The 18837-nt window shown below is 40.3% G+C and overlaps 2 protein-coding genes across 2 annotated transcripts in view; both read left to right on the top strand.

Moving 5' to 3' along the window:
• The first annotated feature begins 906 nt into the window (after window positions 1-906).
• LOC138011311 (uncharacterized protein C3orf84-like) lies at window positions 907-6136 on the top strand. The gene is made up of 4 exons (XM_068858281.1): window positions 907-1058; window positions 1171-1284; window positions 2409-2495; window positions 4926-6136. The coding sequence occupies exons 1-4, from the start codon at window positions 1026-1028 to the stop codon at window positions 5376-5378; spliced, it is 687 nt and encodes a 228-aa protein (XP_068714382.1). The 5' UTR covers window positions 907-1025; the 3' UTR covers window positions 5379-6136.
• Window positions 6137-10273: 4137 nt separating this feature from the next.
• LOC138011310 (serine/threonine-protein kinase nekl-2-like) overlaps window positions 10274-18837 on the top strand; it is a 9603-nt gene continuing 1039 nt past the window's right edge. The window contains exons 1-7 of the mRNA XM_068858280.1: window positions 10274-10732; window positions 12257-12400; window positions 13979-14108; window positions 15604-15777; window positions 16919-16992; window positions 17642-17734; window positions 18491-18837. The exon at window positions 18491-18837 is cut by the window's right edge and continues 1039 nt beyond it. Coding sequence (XP_068714381.1) covers window positions 10334-10732; window positions 12257-12400; window positions 13979-14108; window positions 15604-15777; window positions 16919-16992; window positions 17642-17734; window positions 18491-18712 — 1236 coding nt within the window. The 5' untranslated portion in view covers window positions 10274-10333 and the 3' untranslated portion in view covers window positions 18713-18837. The remainder of the gene's footprint in view (window positions 10733-12256; window positions 12401-13978; window positions 14109-15603; window positions 15778-16918; window positions 16993-17641; window positions 17735-18490) is intronic.

Raw genomic sequence — 18837 nt, 5'->3', positions numbered from 1 at the left:
AGGGAATGCCATGTACGCCGTCAATTAACGATACAACTTCAGAGAAAACGAAAAAAAGAAGCCAACCATTGTCTTAATATTAAAGTTGGCTTTTTGGAAACCAGAAAAAAAATCATAACAGTTGACGCCCGCGTCTAATTTCCCGCCTTTTTGACTGCCATGAGAGCGAGGCACAAAAGGGCATAAATTATCCAAACAAGATCATGGAAGGAGAGGCAAAAAATGTGAAAAAAAAAAAAAAAAAAAAACCCTCTTATTTTCTTCTTCGTCTTTCTCTTCGGCTTTATGCTATGATAAGTGAAAAATGGCAGTGTTCAAAGTACATGTTAATTTTATGGCCCGTTTAACCAGTGTTAGCTTGACCCTGTAGACTAAAAACTTGGCCAGTTGTGCGGCTGTGAGGATACAGATTACGTCACAGCCGTACAACCAGCCTTGCATCCTTGTTTTGTTTTTAGTCTACAAATTATTTGCGGGTTATATCTCCTAAGATCCGGCGCTTCCACTTTATTCAGCTGGCCCTTGCATAAAAATTGTCTACAAGTACGTTAATTAATTGAAATCGAATGCCAAAGGAATAGATATAGATATATTCATAACCTGCGCTCCCACGCTCGTCCCCTCGCGTAACGAAAATGGAGCCTGATCGCAGCTTAAAATAGGGAAGATATGGTTGACGTCAGCTAAGGGTCTTTTGTTCCTCTGGTTGGCACATTTGAATAACAAAAGCAACGTTTGTAAACAGATATCTTCCCTATACACTGTATTCATCGCCTTGGAAAGCTTACTCGCAGGCTAATGGTCAGGCTAATGTATTCCGCGACACGCAATTACCGGCAATTTACGTGCTATAGAAATGCACTCAAGCGCAACGGAAAACGTCAATATTAATCATGAAGTCACACTATGATGGGTTCCCTGGTAACGGACAACAAGCTTACAACAACACGTTTATATGAGGTGGGACAAATTTTGACTTGAGATAAAAGCAGTTTTTAGTCATCGTTTTACCAGATGAATGGAATATGACAGGCACACATGACATTCGAGGCACCTGGGTGAGTTTTCAAGTGCTAAATAGGGGCTCACATTTGTTCAATTTCAAGTTACGTTCTGACCCATGACAGCAAGAGATCGTGTGATAGTTAAACGCTTCAAACTGTTTTATAGTTCCCTACAGGTTTTCATGGGCATTTTAGAAGCAAATCTCGTTCAGAGTTTACTATACCGTATCGACACAGAGCAAAACCGGTGCCTCCTGAAAAGTTCCTCAATCATGTAGCGGTAGGTCATAGACTGTATTTAATATTTGCAGCTGTTGATCGATCTAGATCAGACAATGGAGTGTCTTCAGTCGATCTAAGAGTCGTGCTGATTCTGTCGGCAAGACGTAGGTGACATTGAAAGGTTCTTTTTTCCCGTCCAAAGAGTATTGTAGCCATCATATAATTTCTGAAACTTTTATATTGATAAAAAGTACATTAAAATGTAGGACCAAGTTTAGTGCTAATTATATACAACGAACCTGTTAGAGAACGGGTCATTACAACTTGTTATTTATTAATGAAAGGAAACAATGTTACTACCAGTGTATTCTTGTCAGAAACAGAGAGGCTATTTTTTATGTTGATGTTTGGGGGGCGTTGTGGTATTCGTAAAACTGAAAACTTGCTAATTATCATGAGTGAATGTTTTGTGAATACCGTAAGATTGGTGTTTTTTACTTCAAATCGTAGGAAAGGTTCAAACAACTTCTGAAAATAAATTTGAAAGGGTTGGTGTCGTTTGTGCTGAAGATCTGCTTTATTTATTATAAAGATACTGAGAACAGTGAAGATATTATTTTTATCTTTCACATAAACCTTTTTGCAGATATGGCGGCCATTTTGATTTCTATTGTTTCGAAATACATTATGGGATGCTCAGGGGCAAATTAATATACACGTGCCCCCCTGGGCATAATAGCTATTTGAAACAATATAAATCAAAATGGCTAGTGTATCTGCAAAAAGATCTATGAGAGGTCGTCCGGACTGCTTGTTTTCATTTTGTGGTTACACGCGAGACTGACACCCAAATGCATTTGAATTTTTAACGCATTCTCAATACAAAATATCAAGGTGGCTGGCAGAGTCTTCTTCCCCTTCCCAACTTATGTTGGAAGATCGATCGAAGGAGACTCTGCTCGGAAGGAAGGTAAAATGCACTAGAAAGCCTCACCGTTTTCAGCAAGTCTTATTATTGGGTTTTTGGGGTCTGGAAAAATGATGCACTAAGTGGTCAAGGGTTGACATCCTTTTGAAGCCCTGAGCTGTATTCTTTTTCAGGCTTCTTCAATGACATCGGATTAAATTGACTTACACTGCTCTCCATATTTTTTCATTTCATTTTCGCCAATTGACATACAGGAACGATCCAATCGGCATCTTTTCTCCAGACATGATAACCGGCATGCTCATAGTGATATGGGAGATCTTGAAACATATTTTGGAATGGTAAGCTCATAATTTTACTGTGCAAATAGGGCAATTTAGGTGATAAGTTATCCTATTGTTATATACCTAGACTTGCACTCAACAAAACGAGCACTGTGATTGGTTGATTCTTGGTCATGTGCCCCGGATCAAAAAATTCAAATGTATTCCGAGTGGGATACAACTCCGCAGTTGTTGTCCGCTCCAGATGTTTTGCTGCGATTGTTGAAGGAAAAGTCTAAATATATAATAATGCACTTAATGTCTGGTCCCTCGGGAAACTAGTTAGTTTTGTTTTCTCTTGAGTCCTGATGTTTCCCTCAACTTCATCTTGGGAAACATCAGGACTCTTGAGAAAACAAAACTGTTTCCCTCGGGACCATACATTAAGTGTATAGTGTAACATAGCAGAGTCCAGGGTGCTCAATAGACCTTTACAGTACAGTTATGTGTTTAGTTACCTGGGGGGCGTTTCTCGAAAGTCCCGAAACTTTACAGGCCATTTTCGGGTGTTATGTATCTCAAGAACGGAGAGAATTTAATTCGTCAAACCTCACAGTTATTTTTGTTTTTGTTACCTTGAAAACATGTCGAAAGATCGGGTTTCCAAAACAAGCGGTTGGCAATTTCACAGGTGGCTTTTTGGGCCCAAAAAGTTTTTGGGACTTCGAGAAACGGGCCCCTGGCCTTAAAAGCAAGTGAGAAAAATGCAAGTGAGGCTGGAGTTGACCTTATCATGATACATACCTCCTTCCTTTTCTAATGTTTGTAATGTTGTTCTGAATGCTAATTACTTGAAATTTACTTAACAAATAGATTCCATGTTGCCGTGCGTCTGTTCAGTCATAGATCACAGATGACGTCAAAATGTGGTAAGAACAAAAAAGTGGCACACGAGGCGATAGCCGAGTGTGTCACTGATGTTCTTACCACATTTTGACGTCTTCTGTGATCTATTACTGAACAGACCCACGACAACATGGAATCTATTTGTTTTATATAATAAAGAATTAAACTTTATTCACATAAAAGCTGATGGTGGCGTCAATCGTGCGTCTGTCCTCTAATAGATCATAGGAAAGAACCAATCAAAAATATGCAAGAATAACTTGGGTTATTATATAAATAAGAATAGCAGTGAGGTTTCTATAAAAAAAAGGTCAAATCTAGCCTCACTTTCATTCATAGGCCAGGTAACTAACCACACAACTGTAAAATGGTCTGTATTAAGTGATTTGAGTATGGGTTGCCTGTGGTTGCAGTTCAAGAGCTCATGACCAACAGCAAAAAACTGGTACCCAGTTATGCAGTTATTTAGTTGTGTCATTTTTTTCAAAATACTTGTTACCGGTAGTTAAACATACTGCATGGTGAGGAGGGGCAAATTATTGGTAAAACTGCACAAAAAATGACCCTGTGCTGCCGTGATACAGCGCTAGCCCCTTTAAGCTGTTCTTAATATGGACACTTTGAGAAAACGGCAACTCCAAGGAGATCAGTTTTGGGATTGAGAGTCATGAGCTCCTCCTGGAAACCATTTTGTTTGTGTGTGGATCATTTCCTTGGTACTTTCAGTTCTCAAACCAAACATGCAAAGGAAATGATTTATTGAATATGACCTTGCTAGAGTAAAAAAATTCAAATATTGCTAAACGATTACTAGGGAAGTGTGAGAAATTCAATCAAATATGTGGACGTTTTCTGGCATGGCAAAATACCTCAAATATTTCGTCATTATTTCCCACAATATAAACACAGTTTATATTTCTGTAGGGTTACATACTCTGCATACCCGTAAAGGTGATGGCAATGACGTCACTGTTACCCTTCATGTTGAGGATGATAGGGCTCTAACAAAAGGAACTTAAGAAGCTTGTTTATTCATTCCCTTTGCTTTTGTCCTCTTAGCAATAAAATTAAGAAATGGAAATTTCAGTTGTGTTTTCTATAATACTGTTGGTTGCTTTGAATTTATCTGCTTGTATCGAACATTTAATCTGTAAAGAATTATTATATTGAGATTTATATATACTGATCATCGTATAAACGAATGCAACATTATTGGCCGACAACTTCCAACATCGTTGGGTATTACATGGGAGTTGTTGCACGAAATTTGAAACTGGTCAAACTTTTGAGCCAACAACTCCAAAATTTCTTTTTTCCGTGATCGCCGAAGCGTAGCCCAACAATGATGAATCTGTTTGCACAGCTCTTCCAACATTGTTGAGGCCACGCACGCTTATTACATTTGGTCTCCATGGAGATAGCAATGCATTAACATGTTGAAAACAAGATGGCAGCCGAATTTTGTAAGCTTACTAAGTCTTATGGGTTGTATCCTTCCCATAATACGCTGCACGTCCTTACATTGTTGGGAGTTGTTGCGCTCAGGGCTTTATATATATATATATTTATGATGATATCCGCTCTGTGGTTGTCTTGTTTCAGGGATTGGGAAAGCGTAAATATCTTTATTCTAGCGAAACCCAGCACACAAAAAGTTCACGTGACATCATAACATGGAGAGGAAACGAATGCCCAAGTCCGACGACCACTTATCGAGCCGATTTCCCGTCTACATCAAGAATCACGAGCAATTTGAATGAATCCGAACCAATCCATGTTAGGTCAAATCTCGAACTCAGACGAAGGCAACTTCGGGCAACTTCGGCACCTCCCTCGCATCGTCGTACCGCTCCGTTGTTGGCCTGGAATGAGCCAGACGAATCGCAACACGGAAAGCCCGGAGTTGGCATTAGACAACCGATTCGGAGTCAGAGGCTAGGCTTCGCATCGGAGACACCCTTTGCTCACACGGCGCCGGCAGCTGTACGATCGCAGACTGCACCCAGTCAAAGTTTTACAGTCTCAGAGACCATTATCCCTCTCAATGCCACATGAATACTTTGGCAGTGCGAGAGTTATGAAAATCGGACAGGTTTTTACCAAATTTACACAGTCCTGCTGGTTGAAAATTAGGTTTCAATTGTGCGTTAAGGAAAGCAAATCCGAATTGTTTACAGACATCGCCGTCACCATTTGCCATTTCTTAAGATTCCACAGTTAATTTTTGGAGTCAGTGCATCTTAGATTGGTGAATGATCTGCTAGCAGATAATTGTTACTGCTATACTTGGTACACACCATCTTAACTCTGGTTGACTAAGAACCTTCAGTTAATTCTCGGAATCAGATTCACCCGATCTCCATATTGGTGAACAATCTTCAAGCAGGCATAAACTGTTCGTTGCATCTTCAGTGCATTAGGGAGTTTAAGAAACTACGATGACTACGGCAACGACAACGCCAAAAAGCAGTAATATTATTATTGGTTAAAAACCAAAATGATCGTGCTGCACGTGCGCTACGCATTTTTGAACATTTCTCTCCCGTACTCGTCAAAACTACCAAGTGAAATTTAACAAACTGAAGTCAGTTTTTCGTGCGTCTGTCCGGTTATTGATCATGAATTTCGTCATAACATTGTCAAAGTAGCTGTGGATCCACGAGGCGATAGTCAAAATTAAGTCAAACACGGGAAGAACGCGAGACAAAAATGCGAGAAACTTCAATTTGGCGCAAGCAATATCACGTCATCCTCGCATAAATTATAAATTTATGTGTCTGTCTGCTTATTGACAATAAAAGTTAACCAATGAGCGCGCGAGAATTTTGCAGTCATTGTAAAAAACCAAATTTAAGGTTTTGACGACAACGTGGGTAAACAGCTAAAACTTATATTTTGAAGTGACGTTTTCGTCGCCGTAGCCTACGTGTAGCCGTTAGCCGTAGGAATTATTTTTTCCTTCGGGGGGAGGGTACGGCTACACTTAGGCTACCGTAACCGTCGTGGTTTCTTAAACTCCCTATTATTAGGGAGTTCAAGAAATTGCGATGGCTGTGGCAACGATAACGTCCAAAAACATTAATATTATTGGTTAAAAGAAGAAAATGATCGTGCTGCAAGTGCGGCACGCAATTTAATACAATTTTCTCATAGAGCAAGTTTCAATCGAGTGTCGTAAAACCAAAACCAAAGTAATTACTTTGGCCAATCAAAAAGGACGGAGACAATCCAGGAGACCAATCAAAACTCGAAGTAATTACTCGTAGCCGACACAAAGCGCGGGAAAATGTGCACTCACGAGCCACGATTGGTTTTGGTCTCACTTCTTTCTGATTGGTTGAAAGGGTGGCGCAAGAACTTTGAACCGATCACCGAGTGAAGTAATGCAAAGCCAAAGGAATTCGCTCTACGACAGTTAACAAATCGAAAGTAGTTCAGGGTTGTCTATAACCTTCTCGCAAGATATTGATATATTTCTCAAAATTAACTTTCCTGATTGGCTATTACAGTGCGTGACAATTTGACTTGAGCATGACGCGAGCAGCGTTGTCTAGACTCTTATGGACAACGGCAAATTAGCCAATCAGATTGCGATATTACAAGCAATTGTGGTAAAATAAATCTTTCATTCTTTCTCTTTACTTCAAATCCGGCCGTACCAATGCAGTTGTAAGCTATTTCGCCCATGCTATACATCATAAACAAGATGGGATAATGTGAAATTGCAGAGCTTAAACGTATATTTTGAAGTGAACTTTTCGTCGCCGTAGGACAGTCGTGGGTTCTTGAACTCCCTATTGGCGCGCGACACACTTTATCTTATTCTTTTTTTAAACGAGGCAAGATAACTTTTCTCGCTTGATTTCTTTAAAACGATTCATATTAGAAAAATATTTGGAAAAGGTTTTGTGATAATCAAGTTCGAGGCTGCAGTTCACTTTCCTGGACCCTGATTATCCCGTATTTGTCAATTACGTCGGCCAACCTCAAGCAATAAAATGATCTTTGAGCCATTTATAACCCCAAGGTAACTACGCTGGGCAGGAGATGCGCAGATAGGAAATCATGATTACTTTTGCCTTTGTGTCTGGTTTGCTGTAGCCTGCACACAGGCTCTCCGTGCGTGGAATGGCGCGCTTTCAAAAGCTGGGGAATTGGAGCTCCAATCCTTGCGCTATTCCACTCACGGAGAGCCTGTGTGCAGGCTAGTTTTGCTGGGGATGTGGCACGGAATTTCTGCGTCAATTAATCACAAAGGATAGCAATGCGAGAGTTAATTAATCGCGAAAGACATTCAATTGAACACATCCATAAAGTAAGGCTTAACGTTAACTTGTTCAGTGAAGGAAAGCAAGCAACCCATGACCCAGAGCCTACAACTCCACTGTGTTCGTGTCACGGCGTTTTCAAAGACCGATTTATTCTTAGATTGAATCTCCCGCGAATGAGACTCCCACAGGAGCCCGATGACCAATTACAAGAAACTAACCTGACGTCACGGGGCACCGAACCGGAACTGCCTCCTTTTTTTTTCGGAAAAGGTAGTCTAAAATAGATCGGTCTGTAAAAGACCCTGTATGGGACCGAGTTGTAGGCTCCGGGGCATGGGTTCCTGCTCTAAGGTAATAGAGTATTTTCACATGACGTCACGGCAGCCATGTTGGAGGATTGAAACAAAGAAACAGCGGCCATGTTGGAGGAGTGAAATATTTTTTTGGGAATTGAACTCTATTCTTATGAAATTTCTTCCTTTTGTGTTAGTATGCAAATATGGCTGCTGGTCACATGACCGAGAACACTCTATAGGGATCTCTGGATCGGAGGACGAGAACAACTACGAGTACGAGTTTTCCGTTCTGAGCACGCTCACTTCGATAAATGTCGGCCTCCAAACTTTATGCGCATGCTCAGTACGGAAAACTCGAAGTTGTCGTCGTCGTCGTCGTCGTCGTGTTCCGATCTAAAGGTCCCCAATGACGGCAAGGGACAAAAGTTATAGACATAAACAAAAGGCAGAGCAACGAGAAAATTAATATCTAACATCTAATATCGTTTTATTTTTAGAGGCACCTCCCAGGGGAATTTTCGTGGGTGTTTTCACAATAGCCAATCACAATATGCCTAAGGTCATCCACTGAAAGCACGAAGGGTATTTCAAATTATAGAGGTTCTAAAAATCAAAAGATACTGGACAGGGTTGGCTCAAGGGTACAATACGTATAGAAGCTCCAGGTACCATAGGCATATGGGCTAGAACTTGTTATCCTCAATTCTCACACTTGCAAATAACACTTGTTAGATCTGCTTTTCCCACGAAATGTTCACTTCCAATTTCCGTCCGAGGCTTAATATAATTTAAAAACGTCGCGTGCTTAAGCTTACGTGTTTCACGTTATACACCTTATTCCAAAATGGCCGCCATTTTAGTATTCTTTTGTTTGCATGCAAATTGGCCCTTATGGCCTCGTTCAAGGTTAAATATTCTTTTGAATTTTACGTTTGAAAGCAAGGACATAAGGGCCAATTTGCATGGAAACAAAAGAATACTAAAATGGCGACAATTTTGGAATAAGGTGTATGATCGAGATTGGGTGACCTGTGTACCACTTTTGCTTGGAAGCAAAGGTTGTTTAAAGCTACTTGTACTCTGTCTTTCGTTTACGATGAGAAAAAATTGAAAGCTAAGGAAAAGTTAGTAGAAAGAGAGTAAATCTAATAACTTAAACTGGTAGCTTAGCCACCATGTTTTTTCAAGTTGTTACCAGTACAGAGGGAAATTTGCATGACTAAGAATAGAGTGAAATGTCAAAGTCAATGCTGGTGACCCTTTTGCTTTAACCAGGCTCAAATTTGCCTTAACACTTTCAAAAAACTGTAGTATATAGGAGGACTTAATCTACACGACTGCATGGCTCACAGAACGGCAAAGCTATGGTGCCATATGAAATACTAGTGGAATATACAAGGAATAATAGTTTCATAACACTTTTGGCAGTTTTACTCTGAATAGACAGTGCAATTTACAAAGTTGAATACCAAAAATGAAGTCTATTTACAATAATAAGTATTATAATAATTGGAATTACCAGAACCTAAAAGTGAAAAAGTCGTTTGCTCTCTTTGTCCTTTTTGTTGTGGTAGTGGATTTAGTATTTAATTTCCTGATTTTACTGGTATGGGATGGATCTTGTCGTAACTTGAAGAGGCAAGAGAGATATGGGGTGCCTCTCATTCCTCATATCAGCCATCGACGCTTTACATATGAATATCCTGCAATTTGCTATCGATGTTAGATTTGCTTGATCTATGGCTTGTTGATAACTAGAGTTTGGAAATATCATTCTTAAAGCTCCTCTTTGTATAGATTCAATAGCGTCAGAAAGGTATGCAGGAATACACTGCCTCACTTGCGTCATCTCTTCGTTCTTGTGCATTTCTCAGTTATCTAAAGAAAACCGCTGAGAAATGTGGACTTACCAACAAACGTTGCATACAAACACGTGATCCATCGCTGAACATATGTATTGCATGATCGCGGATAATTTTGCTCTAATTTTTGAAACGAAGTATAGAAGAATTAACATTTTTATGTCGACGATCGGAAAGGAAATTGTCAACGGGTGCAAGGACTCTGCGTGAACATGTCTCTCCCGCTTTTAACTCGATCGACCTCTTCTTTATACAAGAAGATTGCCACGGTGTTTATGGGAGATGTCAGTCAAAAGTTCTGGTGCTACTTTCGCAGAAGGAGAGAATCATATACTTGCCCGTTAGTCCCTTTGTGTTATATCAGAAACCCATAAGGGTTGAAACGTGTAACGAGCGTTCACAGCTTCCGAATATTCAGTGCGAACTGATTGGTTGAATGTTTCAGTGCTAAGTACCATATTTGGAAACCCCTCGCTCTTGTTGTTCCAAATATGGGACTTAGCACATTGAATATTCAGAAGCTTGTTTCTTAGCACACAAGGGGCCGTTACACGTTTCAACCCTTATGGGTTTCTGGTTATATGCCAAACGGGAGCAACACAGCTAAGCAAGGTGAACAGGTGGAAAGAAGTTTTCAAAGAGAATCAAGGAGTAATGTTGAACGTGATGTTACAGAGGCACGCGATCCCGGCTGGCAAACTTGCGGATTTGTGAACGATGTAAACGAGCAAAATTTAGCCGGAAGTCCTGAAAAGCCGCCCTCATTCGAATTGAAATTGCCTTCTCTGCCTTCTCCACCTTCAAACTCACCAGAGGTCAAGGAAGAAGGTGCACCCGTTTCGGAAGTTCCAACCTGCCAAGTTGATTCGGGAACTTCCAGGCTGAGTGAGAGAGATCCTTATATATGGAATTTGGTGAAGTGTGATCTTCCTCATTCTAGTAGTTTGTATGACGAAGAAAAACTCCTTTGGCCTCTGCAGGTTTGTCGCTCTATGGTAATCTGTTAATTTAAATTTAGCGAAAGTAGTTTGAACTGAACGTTGCGATTACTACATGCCATGCTATCGCTGATTTTAATATTTTCAAATATACCATCTTTTTAAGTGATTTTGAAAATGACCACTGATTCTCAGTCAAAATACTTCATCTTATGTATTCACTCTTATAATGGATTTTGAGGCCCAGTTCGGGCATTCTGTAGCTAGTGATAATTTGGCTACAACCATAGATACTCGATATATATATTTATTTTCCCTAGAAGACACGGTCCGGACACAGAGTATAAGTTCACGTTGTGTACGAGGTCATGCCGACCTCAGCGGCGGAAAGATTGTGATCTGTTGTACAACGGAATAAAACTTAATGACTGATAGAGCACAATATTGAATAATACAAGAATGTCTCTCTGAAAGGTGTTTGGTCCAAACTTGTTCAAAAGAAGGTTAACAGCGCTGAACAGATTTCAATACCATCACAGCCTCTCCGACATTCACTCAACTCGGGATAAGATGACGCGATGAACTCGTTATTTTTAATTGGGTGGTTGGGTATACTTCGATGCACTCACGAAAAAGGCCCTTAAATAACATACAACATTTAAGACTCAGGGGTATTCACTGTTGAGTTGTAAGAATTATAAAAAATGCTGTAAGATATTTATCTATGTAATTGTTACAGCTAGGAAAGTGTGACCAATTTTTAATTAATTCCGTTACACCAAGAAGCCCACTGTGGTCTTTCTCAGCATCTCATTGGATAATTCATGCTCACGAAAGCATGTAAATTACTTCGACGAGAAAGACCGGAGTACGGAGGAATAAGGACTCGTGAAAAAGGAAGGAGAAATCTGCAAACGGCCGCTTTCAAACTCGTTTTACTTCATTGAAAGGTGCGTAGTGCAAAAAAAAAAAAAACAACAAAGTTTACAAGAATAAAACGGTAGTTTTCTAATATTGCGTGACGCAGTACAACAGCGAATAAAATTACGCAGTACTCGTGGGAGGTACAAGTGAGTCTACAACATTTTGACCACTGTGATGACGAATATCGTTGTCGATAAGAGTACAGACAACGCTGAACCATATTCGATTTGTTAATTGGTCTCCTGCTGATGAACAACTTATTTACATTGCCAAGTATCTTTTCGCCATTAGAGCTGATTAGTATAAAAATCTGGGAGATATCACTGTGTGGGCTCGCAACATGTTCTCTTCCGGTTGCCGTCCACGTCTCAAAACGCGCGTGCTTAATTAATCTCTCTATTCCATCCACCGAAACAGCAACTGTTTGTTAAACCAAACCCGTCAGTTGTAAAGTTTCCCATCCGTTTGGATGGTTAACAATTGTTTGGCAGGGAAGTAGAGCCCTGACTGGTTCGTTGATGAGCATTTTCGAGTTCAACAGTCAAAACTAATGACTTTTCATATGCGAGGTGAGTACCTCTGCATGGTGAATAGCCTCAGGTTAATTGTGCTATTGAGTCTTCTTTTGTTTGGACGTTATAGGAAAAATTCTCGATTGAGAATGGTCAGTTCAAGGAAGGAAACCACTACAACATAATTGCACAAGTTGGGTTTGGAGCTTTTGGAGAGTGTTTTGTGGCATCAACAGAGGATGAATCTGAAGGATTCCTCTTTTGCATTAAGAAGGTGAGATAAATGTCGGGTCGTTCTCCCTCGGCTACCACTAAGGAACGGCCAAGATTCTCTTTAATCTGCTTGAAAAAGGATTATCCTGTCACTCACCAACAATTTCGACTTCCGGCTATAGGTGCCTTGCAACCAATCTGTTGAGGACGAAGTGACCATGGTGTAATGCACGAAAAAAAGAAGCCAGTGAGAGCCGTTTGTGGTGCGAGCGTTGCGTGACGCTCCCAGCAACGGCTGCCAATATGGTGGCGATTACGCAACGTGAAAAGCACCCACAATAAATTTGGTTTTATCATACGAGATCTTTCGTCTGATATTAAAAATCTATCGCAAATTATTCATCTTCAAACGAACCCTGCAAAATAAAAGCCGAGCTCGCATATCTTTCTAACCCACAGTTTGCTTTTTATCTCGTGGTGAGAGCATTCGCCTCCCACCAATGTGGCCCGGGTTCGATTCTCAGACTCGGCGTCATATGTGGGTTGAGTTTCTTGGTTCTCTTCTCTGCTCCCAGAAGTTTTTCTCCAGGTACTCCGCTTTCCCCTTCTCCTCAAAAACCAATGTTTGATTTCAGTTTATTTGAGTTAATGCGCCGATCAACTCGAAACTTCAACATCCCCCCCCCCCCCCCCCCGGGCAAAGCCCGGGCGAAGACCTTAACTTTTGAAGACCCTTTTTGTAAGCCAATCGCTCACAAATGCTATATCTTCCTTTCTTCCTTTGAACTCGTCCTTCTCGTCCAAACACGTGTTTTATAGCTGTTATCGACTTCGGCGCCCGAAAAAAAAAATCATTTGAAACCTGACACTTCCCGTTCAATTTTCCCCACCCCACGCAGGCAAAGGTCAAATTCCGTGGGTTTGCCCGGGAGGGGAGGGAAAGTGGAGGTTTCGATTTGATCGGCGCATAACTTACACGATAACTACAATTAGCAGGCGAAAATCCGTTCTCAGGTTGAATCCGTTTTTGCCTGGGTGAAATTGGTGATTCTCATTTTACCTAGGTTGAATACACACCCAGGTGAATTGAAGAAACTTTTTTTGGAACCTAAGTTAAGCCAAGAGAAAAATTAGGATAAGGCTGGGATTAGTTGGTACTTGGTACTGAGTTCATACTCAACCTAGGTACAATGAGGATCACCAATTTAACCAAGGTTAAATCGGATTCAACCTGAGAACGGATTTGACCGACAACACTAATAGATGTACCACTAATAAGAGAGGTGTGTGCCTTTAAGAGTGTCGAGCTTCAGAGAAGCCTAGAAAACTCGGTCGGGACCTCTTGTCAGTGACAATATAATGATATGAATCTTTTAATGAGTAAGTTTGCAAGGCATTCCGTTTTGGACACGAATCGTTCGTAGACTTTTTTTGTGTGGATTTCACGTGGATTTCTGTCCGCTTAAATTGTAGTAGTGTCAGCTATTGTCCCCCCTCCAAGCAGGGGGGATTATTGTCTGCGTTTATTCAGCTAATTGCCTGGGGGAATCGCTTCATCGACACTTAACTCTCCACCTCTTCTGGTCATTTAAATTAACCTATGTTTTATCATTTTGGTTTCTTTTAACCTGATTTTCAGTGTCAGTACAGGATTAATGAGCTGCTGGCTTTAGAACTGGCGAAGAGAGAGCGAATCGAGGAAATTGTGGACTACTATGGTGCCAAACTAAGCGGCAGAAATGCACATATTTTCATGGAATTTATGGAAGGTACCACAGCTTCTCTTCTTCTATATGCAGAAAGGTATATCCTGATAACAATTATTGAAATAGGAAATAAATTTTGCGGATAGCCTCGTATTTTTTGGCAATAACAAGGTTTTTTTCTGGAAAAGAGTAATCTGTTTTTGGAAAAAAACTGAGAAACCAAATTTTTGTTTTGCTCCCTGTAACTTCAGTTAACCTTTATATACTCGTAGTAATCTCGGATATTGAAGTGCGTCCGACAGTCGCTTTGGTAGCAAAGGAGATGGAACGGGAAAAAAAACAATCTTAGAGAACCAAAGTTTGAGGAGACGAGCATACACTTTCTAAGATGGTTTCAACAAGTGAGGTTTGTGGAATGTGGCTAAAATGGTTAATTTGGAATAAAGAGGTGATGGCGACACAAAAACAAGATTTGTAAAAATCTGGATATTGTTGAAATTGTCTGAAAGATTATTACTAACAAATGTCCCTTGCCAAAATTCAGCGCGTTGGTGAAAATTGACTCCATGCAAACAATCACGAAGTGTGCGATTTTCATTTAAACACATGACGTATCAATGCACTCATGACGTAATTCAAGATGGCGCTTAAAAACTGCAGTGTAGGCGAACAAAAAACCTGAAAAAACGAATTGCTAAAGCTCGCTCTATGCACTTGATACCCAAGATTAGAAATTATCTTCTCCTGGCGTCGAACGCAGCAATTGAACAATAAAAACTCCACTTCTTTGAAATAAACGAGACACCGTAACTTTGCAGCCTCATTTGTGTTTTGATCACAAAATATCGGTTATATAGCCAATTTCGAGCTAAGACCATGTAAATAATCCTAGGCCTTGTGGCTGCCTCAAAATTACAGCCCAAACAAATACTAACAGCGCGCATTCTCAACTTCAAAATTCTTCCTGAACCGCCCCAAAGTACCTTTACAAATCCGTTACATTGCTTTATTCATCCAAGGTCCCTCTCTCGTTAATCCCGAAAATTTTCAAATTTAACTGTAAAACTGCAATACGCTTAACAGCTATTTTCTCACTGTTTTCAGAGTAAGAAAGAGGCAAAGTCTCACCGTTTCTCGCTTTTATTTGTTTGGTAATTTTAATAAGCACTTAATGACTGGTCCCAAGGGAAACAGTGAGTTTTGTTTCTCCGAGACCCTCAATGTTCCCCGAGGCGAAGCCAGTCATTTAGTGTTTTGTTATACCTTCCAACTCAAAACAGAACAATATTTATTGTTAACCATCCAAACGGATGGGAAATTTTACACCTGACGGGTTTAATTTGGTTTAACAAACAGGTGCTGTGTGTTTATACTAAACGGAAATATTGCCGCTGTTTCAAAGGTGCACGCCCTGATCACGTGCGAGTCGAAAGTTCAAGTTGTTGTTTCCCTAGGGATTTAGTGAGTTTTGACCCATGACAAGTGACACGTTCACGTTCTCCTCCAATCGGAAAACGTATTTGAGTTGGGAGGTATAACAATGGCATTTATTTTTTAGGTGGAACAATTTCAGAACTTGTTGAACGGCAAAAGGTTTCATATCGAGACGCTCAAGAGATGACGAATTATTGGCCAATTGTTCCTGAAAAATACTGTTTATACTACCTGGAGGACACACTTAAAGCTCTAAAGTTCTTACACAGCAAAGGGATTGTGCATAGAGATATTAAAGGTGATCAAGTCCTTCGGCTATTTCGATTTCAATTAGAAAATGAGGAACTTATTATAAGCGAGGAAGATGACAACGGCTACGAGAATGCTATAAACAATAGGTCTAAATCCCTGGCCAAACTATCGAACAAAGTTGGATTCAACGCTCCAAATTTGCTCGATGCAACATTGTTCCACCGTTTGGCCACCCATGTAGGAAGATGTTCGACCAACATCTTTTTTTCGATCCACTGTTGGATAGAGTTTGCTTTTGATCAAACATTACGCCAAACAATTTCGCTGGACTCAACAATGTTGCAGTGTTTTGCCTCTCTTCCAACAAAGTTGTCGTTCTGTTTGGAGATGTCTGGTTGAATAGCGTTTAAAATTTCTGCAAATTGATCCGAGCTCATTCTCATCATCTCCTAAACACGGATGTATCTTGCAGTGAACATACACTTTCCTACGCGTTCTCTTAATCATTATTTGGTTTTTTCTCGTTTTAATCCGTCATTTCTGTCCTCAAACATCTCCAGTAGGGACGTAAAGCATCAGCAACGGGGACGGGGAGGGGAAACTGCAACGGAGAAACCGAGAAAGGATTGGGGAGAGGATGCGGTTGTGGCGCGAAATTGGAGGCAGTCTAGACTGCAGTCCCTTCTGAGCTAAGTAGTCGAACCGCCCGCTTTGGTCATGCAAGCGAGAGAGATCTCTTTCTCTTTCGCTTGCGTGACCAAAGCAGGCGGGAAATAACAGGAAATAATATTCTTAGACAACGTTCCCGCAGCCGTCATCGACGTCCTTGCTTTTAATCAAGGACCTTAAAGGGTCCCTAATAAACGACGTTAAGATGAATAACTTGTAGACTGTTCTTTGTGTCATCCTGAGCAAGTAACATTTGAATGAATTTGTACCAGAAACCCATAAGGGTTGAAACGTGTAACGGCCCCTTATGTGCTGGGAAACAAGCTTCTGAATATTCAATTTGCTAAGTACCATATTTGGAACAACAAGAGCGAGGGGTTTCCAAATATGGTACTTAGCACTGAAACATTCAACCAATCAGTTCGCATTGAATATTCGGAAGCTGTGAACGCGCGTTACACGTTTCAACCCTTATGGGTTTCTGCTTGTACTAATCACAGTCTGTATGTTTCATGTAGGAGATAACCTGCTTCTCGATGAACATTGTATCCACGCTAAGCTAACAGATTTTGGATCGGCCACAAACATCAAGGTTAGACTAAAGACGAAGCATGAAACCTTCTACTAGTTTTTGACCCATTCACCCCTGAAGCGCATCCAATTGGCATCTTCTGAAGTTAACAAGACGAACCCCCAAACAACTATTGACAACAAACTAGGACAGTTTCATTTCAAATTAATACACCGTTCCTTCTTGAAAAAAGAAACTTTTAAAAAAATGTTTGGTATTGAGAAATACCTGAAAAGATTGTAGAAAAATTAACTCTTTAAACGTGGTTCCATACTATTCATGGGATAAATTTATCATTATTTTTAATAGAAATGCTTTTAATTGCAGCTGAGAAGTTGAACCAGGGACTACCAGGATATATCCAACGAGTTACAGAAAGGATCTTGAATCTCCGGAACTCAAAGCAAACTCCCTAACCCCTTTAACACACTACCTTCTAGATGTTATACAACCTCTAGCTTCTTGTTTTTTAGTTATTTGTAAAAAATGGATTTATATTAGAGAATTCATTTTAGTTACGTTTGACGTTCATTTAAATTGCTTGTAACAATTGATGCGGGTTCAATAACCTATTGCACAAAAAAATCATCGGTGGACTGAACGGACGAATAACATTAGGTAATTGCGTCAGGTGAAGTTTGCATGAAGGAATTTCTGGCTTTTTATCTAGGAAGCTGGAGGGTGGTCCGACGATGTATGGAAAACTGGCTGTTTGTTGCTTAAGATGTTAAATGGTGAAAGATCCTCACTTTTTGGGGTTAAGGTAAGCCGTGAGTGTCAAGTTTTTTCTGTCAACTATAACCATTTTGCCTTTCAAAAAAAAAAAAGGAAAACCAAACAAAAACAAAAGAGGGGTTGGTTTGGGACACATTTAAGGTGGCCGGCATATTTTTTGTCAAGTGATATTATAGTGAACAACTGCATGTCAAGAGAAGCACGCCACACGAGTGAATTAGATAAGAGTGTTGTTATGGCATGGGAGGGCTTCCCAGCACAGTTACAAATGAGTCTATTTTTAGAATACCCGTTCTCGCGAAAATCAGTTGTCATGTCCCTAAAAATAACAGGGCAGAAGCAGTCACGCGTGACATGGCCTCTTCTGATTGGTTAAAATTTGCAGCCCTTTGTTTGTTTCCAGCGCAAAGTGTATCTAAAAATAAATCTATTTGCGACTGTGCTGGGGCAATGCCGCAAAGTGATAGATCAACACTATTATCTAATTCACTCTCGCGCTACTCTGTTTAAAAGTGATGAGCAGACTTAAAAGGACACTTAAGTGGAGCTTATATTGCCATTATTTCTGGACACATGCGAGTCGGCTTTTCGTGATTTCTTTTCGCGTACTTCCGGGATAACGCCTGTGACGTAATGTGCTAAAGTTTCTATCCCAACAAATGAAGTCCGTTCAGCCACTCGTCTTAATTTTATTACTGTTGCCGTTATATAGAGATTGCTTGCCTAGAAGACACGGCAGTTTGTTGATTGATAAACGATTCTTTCCACTCTGAATTGTTTATAGGACGGTGGCATCCAAAGACAAAATTCGTGCAAACCTGAGGACGACTTCCCTCCGGAAGCAAAACAGCAAACCAGAGAACTATTAGATTTGTTGTTCGGGATAGGCCGAGAACATCTCCCCAGCGTGGTAGAGATATTACAAAAGGCGCGTGTTTTCCCAATGACCCAATATCTTGAGCAATCTCGTGAGGCAACACCCCCTCGCGAGGAAGCAGGGAATTAGGCACGTTAAATTTGTTTTCCCTCTTGTGTTTTCCTAAAGACAGTTCAATTTTAATAACATAACAGAAGAAAGGAAATAATTCATTGTCTAAAGGAACAAATTTACAACTGACTCGTTTTTTACTT

This window comes from Montipora foliosa, chromosome 7, assembly GCF_036669935.1.
Source record: "Montipora foliosa isolate CH-2021 chromosome 7, ASM3666993v2, whole genome shotgun sequence".
Classification (NCBI taxonomy): domain Eukaryota; kingdom Metazoa; phylum Cnidaria; class Anthozoa; order Scleractinia; family Acroporidae; genus Montipora; species Montipora foliosa.
The sequence above is the reverse complement of the archived record's forward strand: the minus strand, read 5'-3'. Positions and strand labels throughout refer to the sequence as shown.

Bases quoted from the DNA above. Each gene is read 5' to 3' on its own strand.
- LOC138011311 (XM_068858281.1), top strand. From the start codon at position 1,026: ATGACAGGCACACATGACATTCGAGGCACCTGG. The intron at 1,059-1,170 runs GTGAGTTTTCAA...ACTGTTTTATAG, and splicing joins ATGACATTCGAGGCACCTGG to TTCCCTACAGGTTTTCATGG. The intron at 1,285-2,408 runs GTAGGTCATAGA...ATTGACATACAG, and splicing joins AGTTCCTCAATCATGTAGCG to GAACGATCCAATCGGCATCT.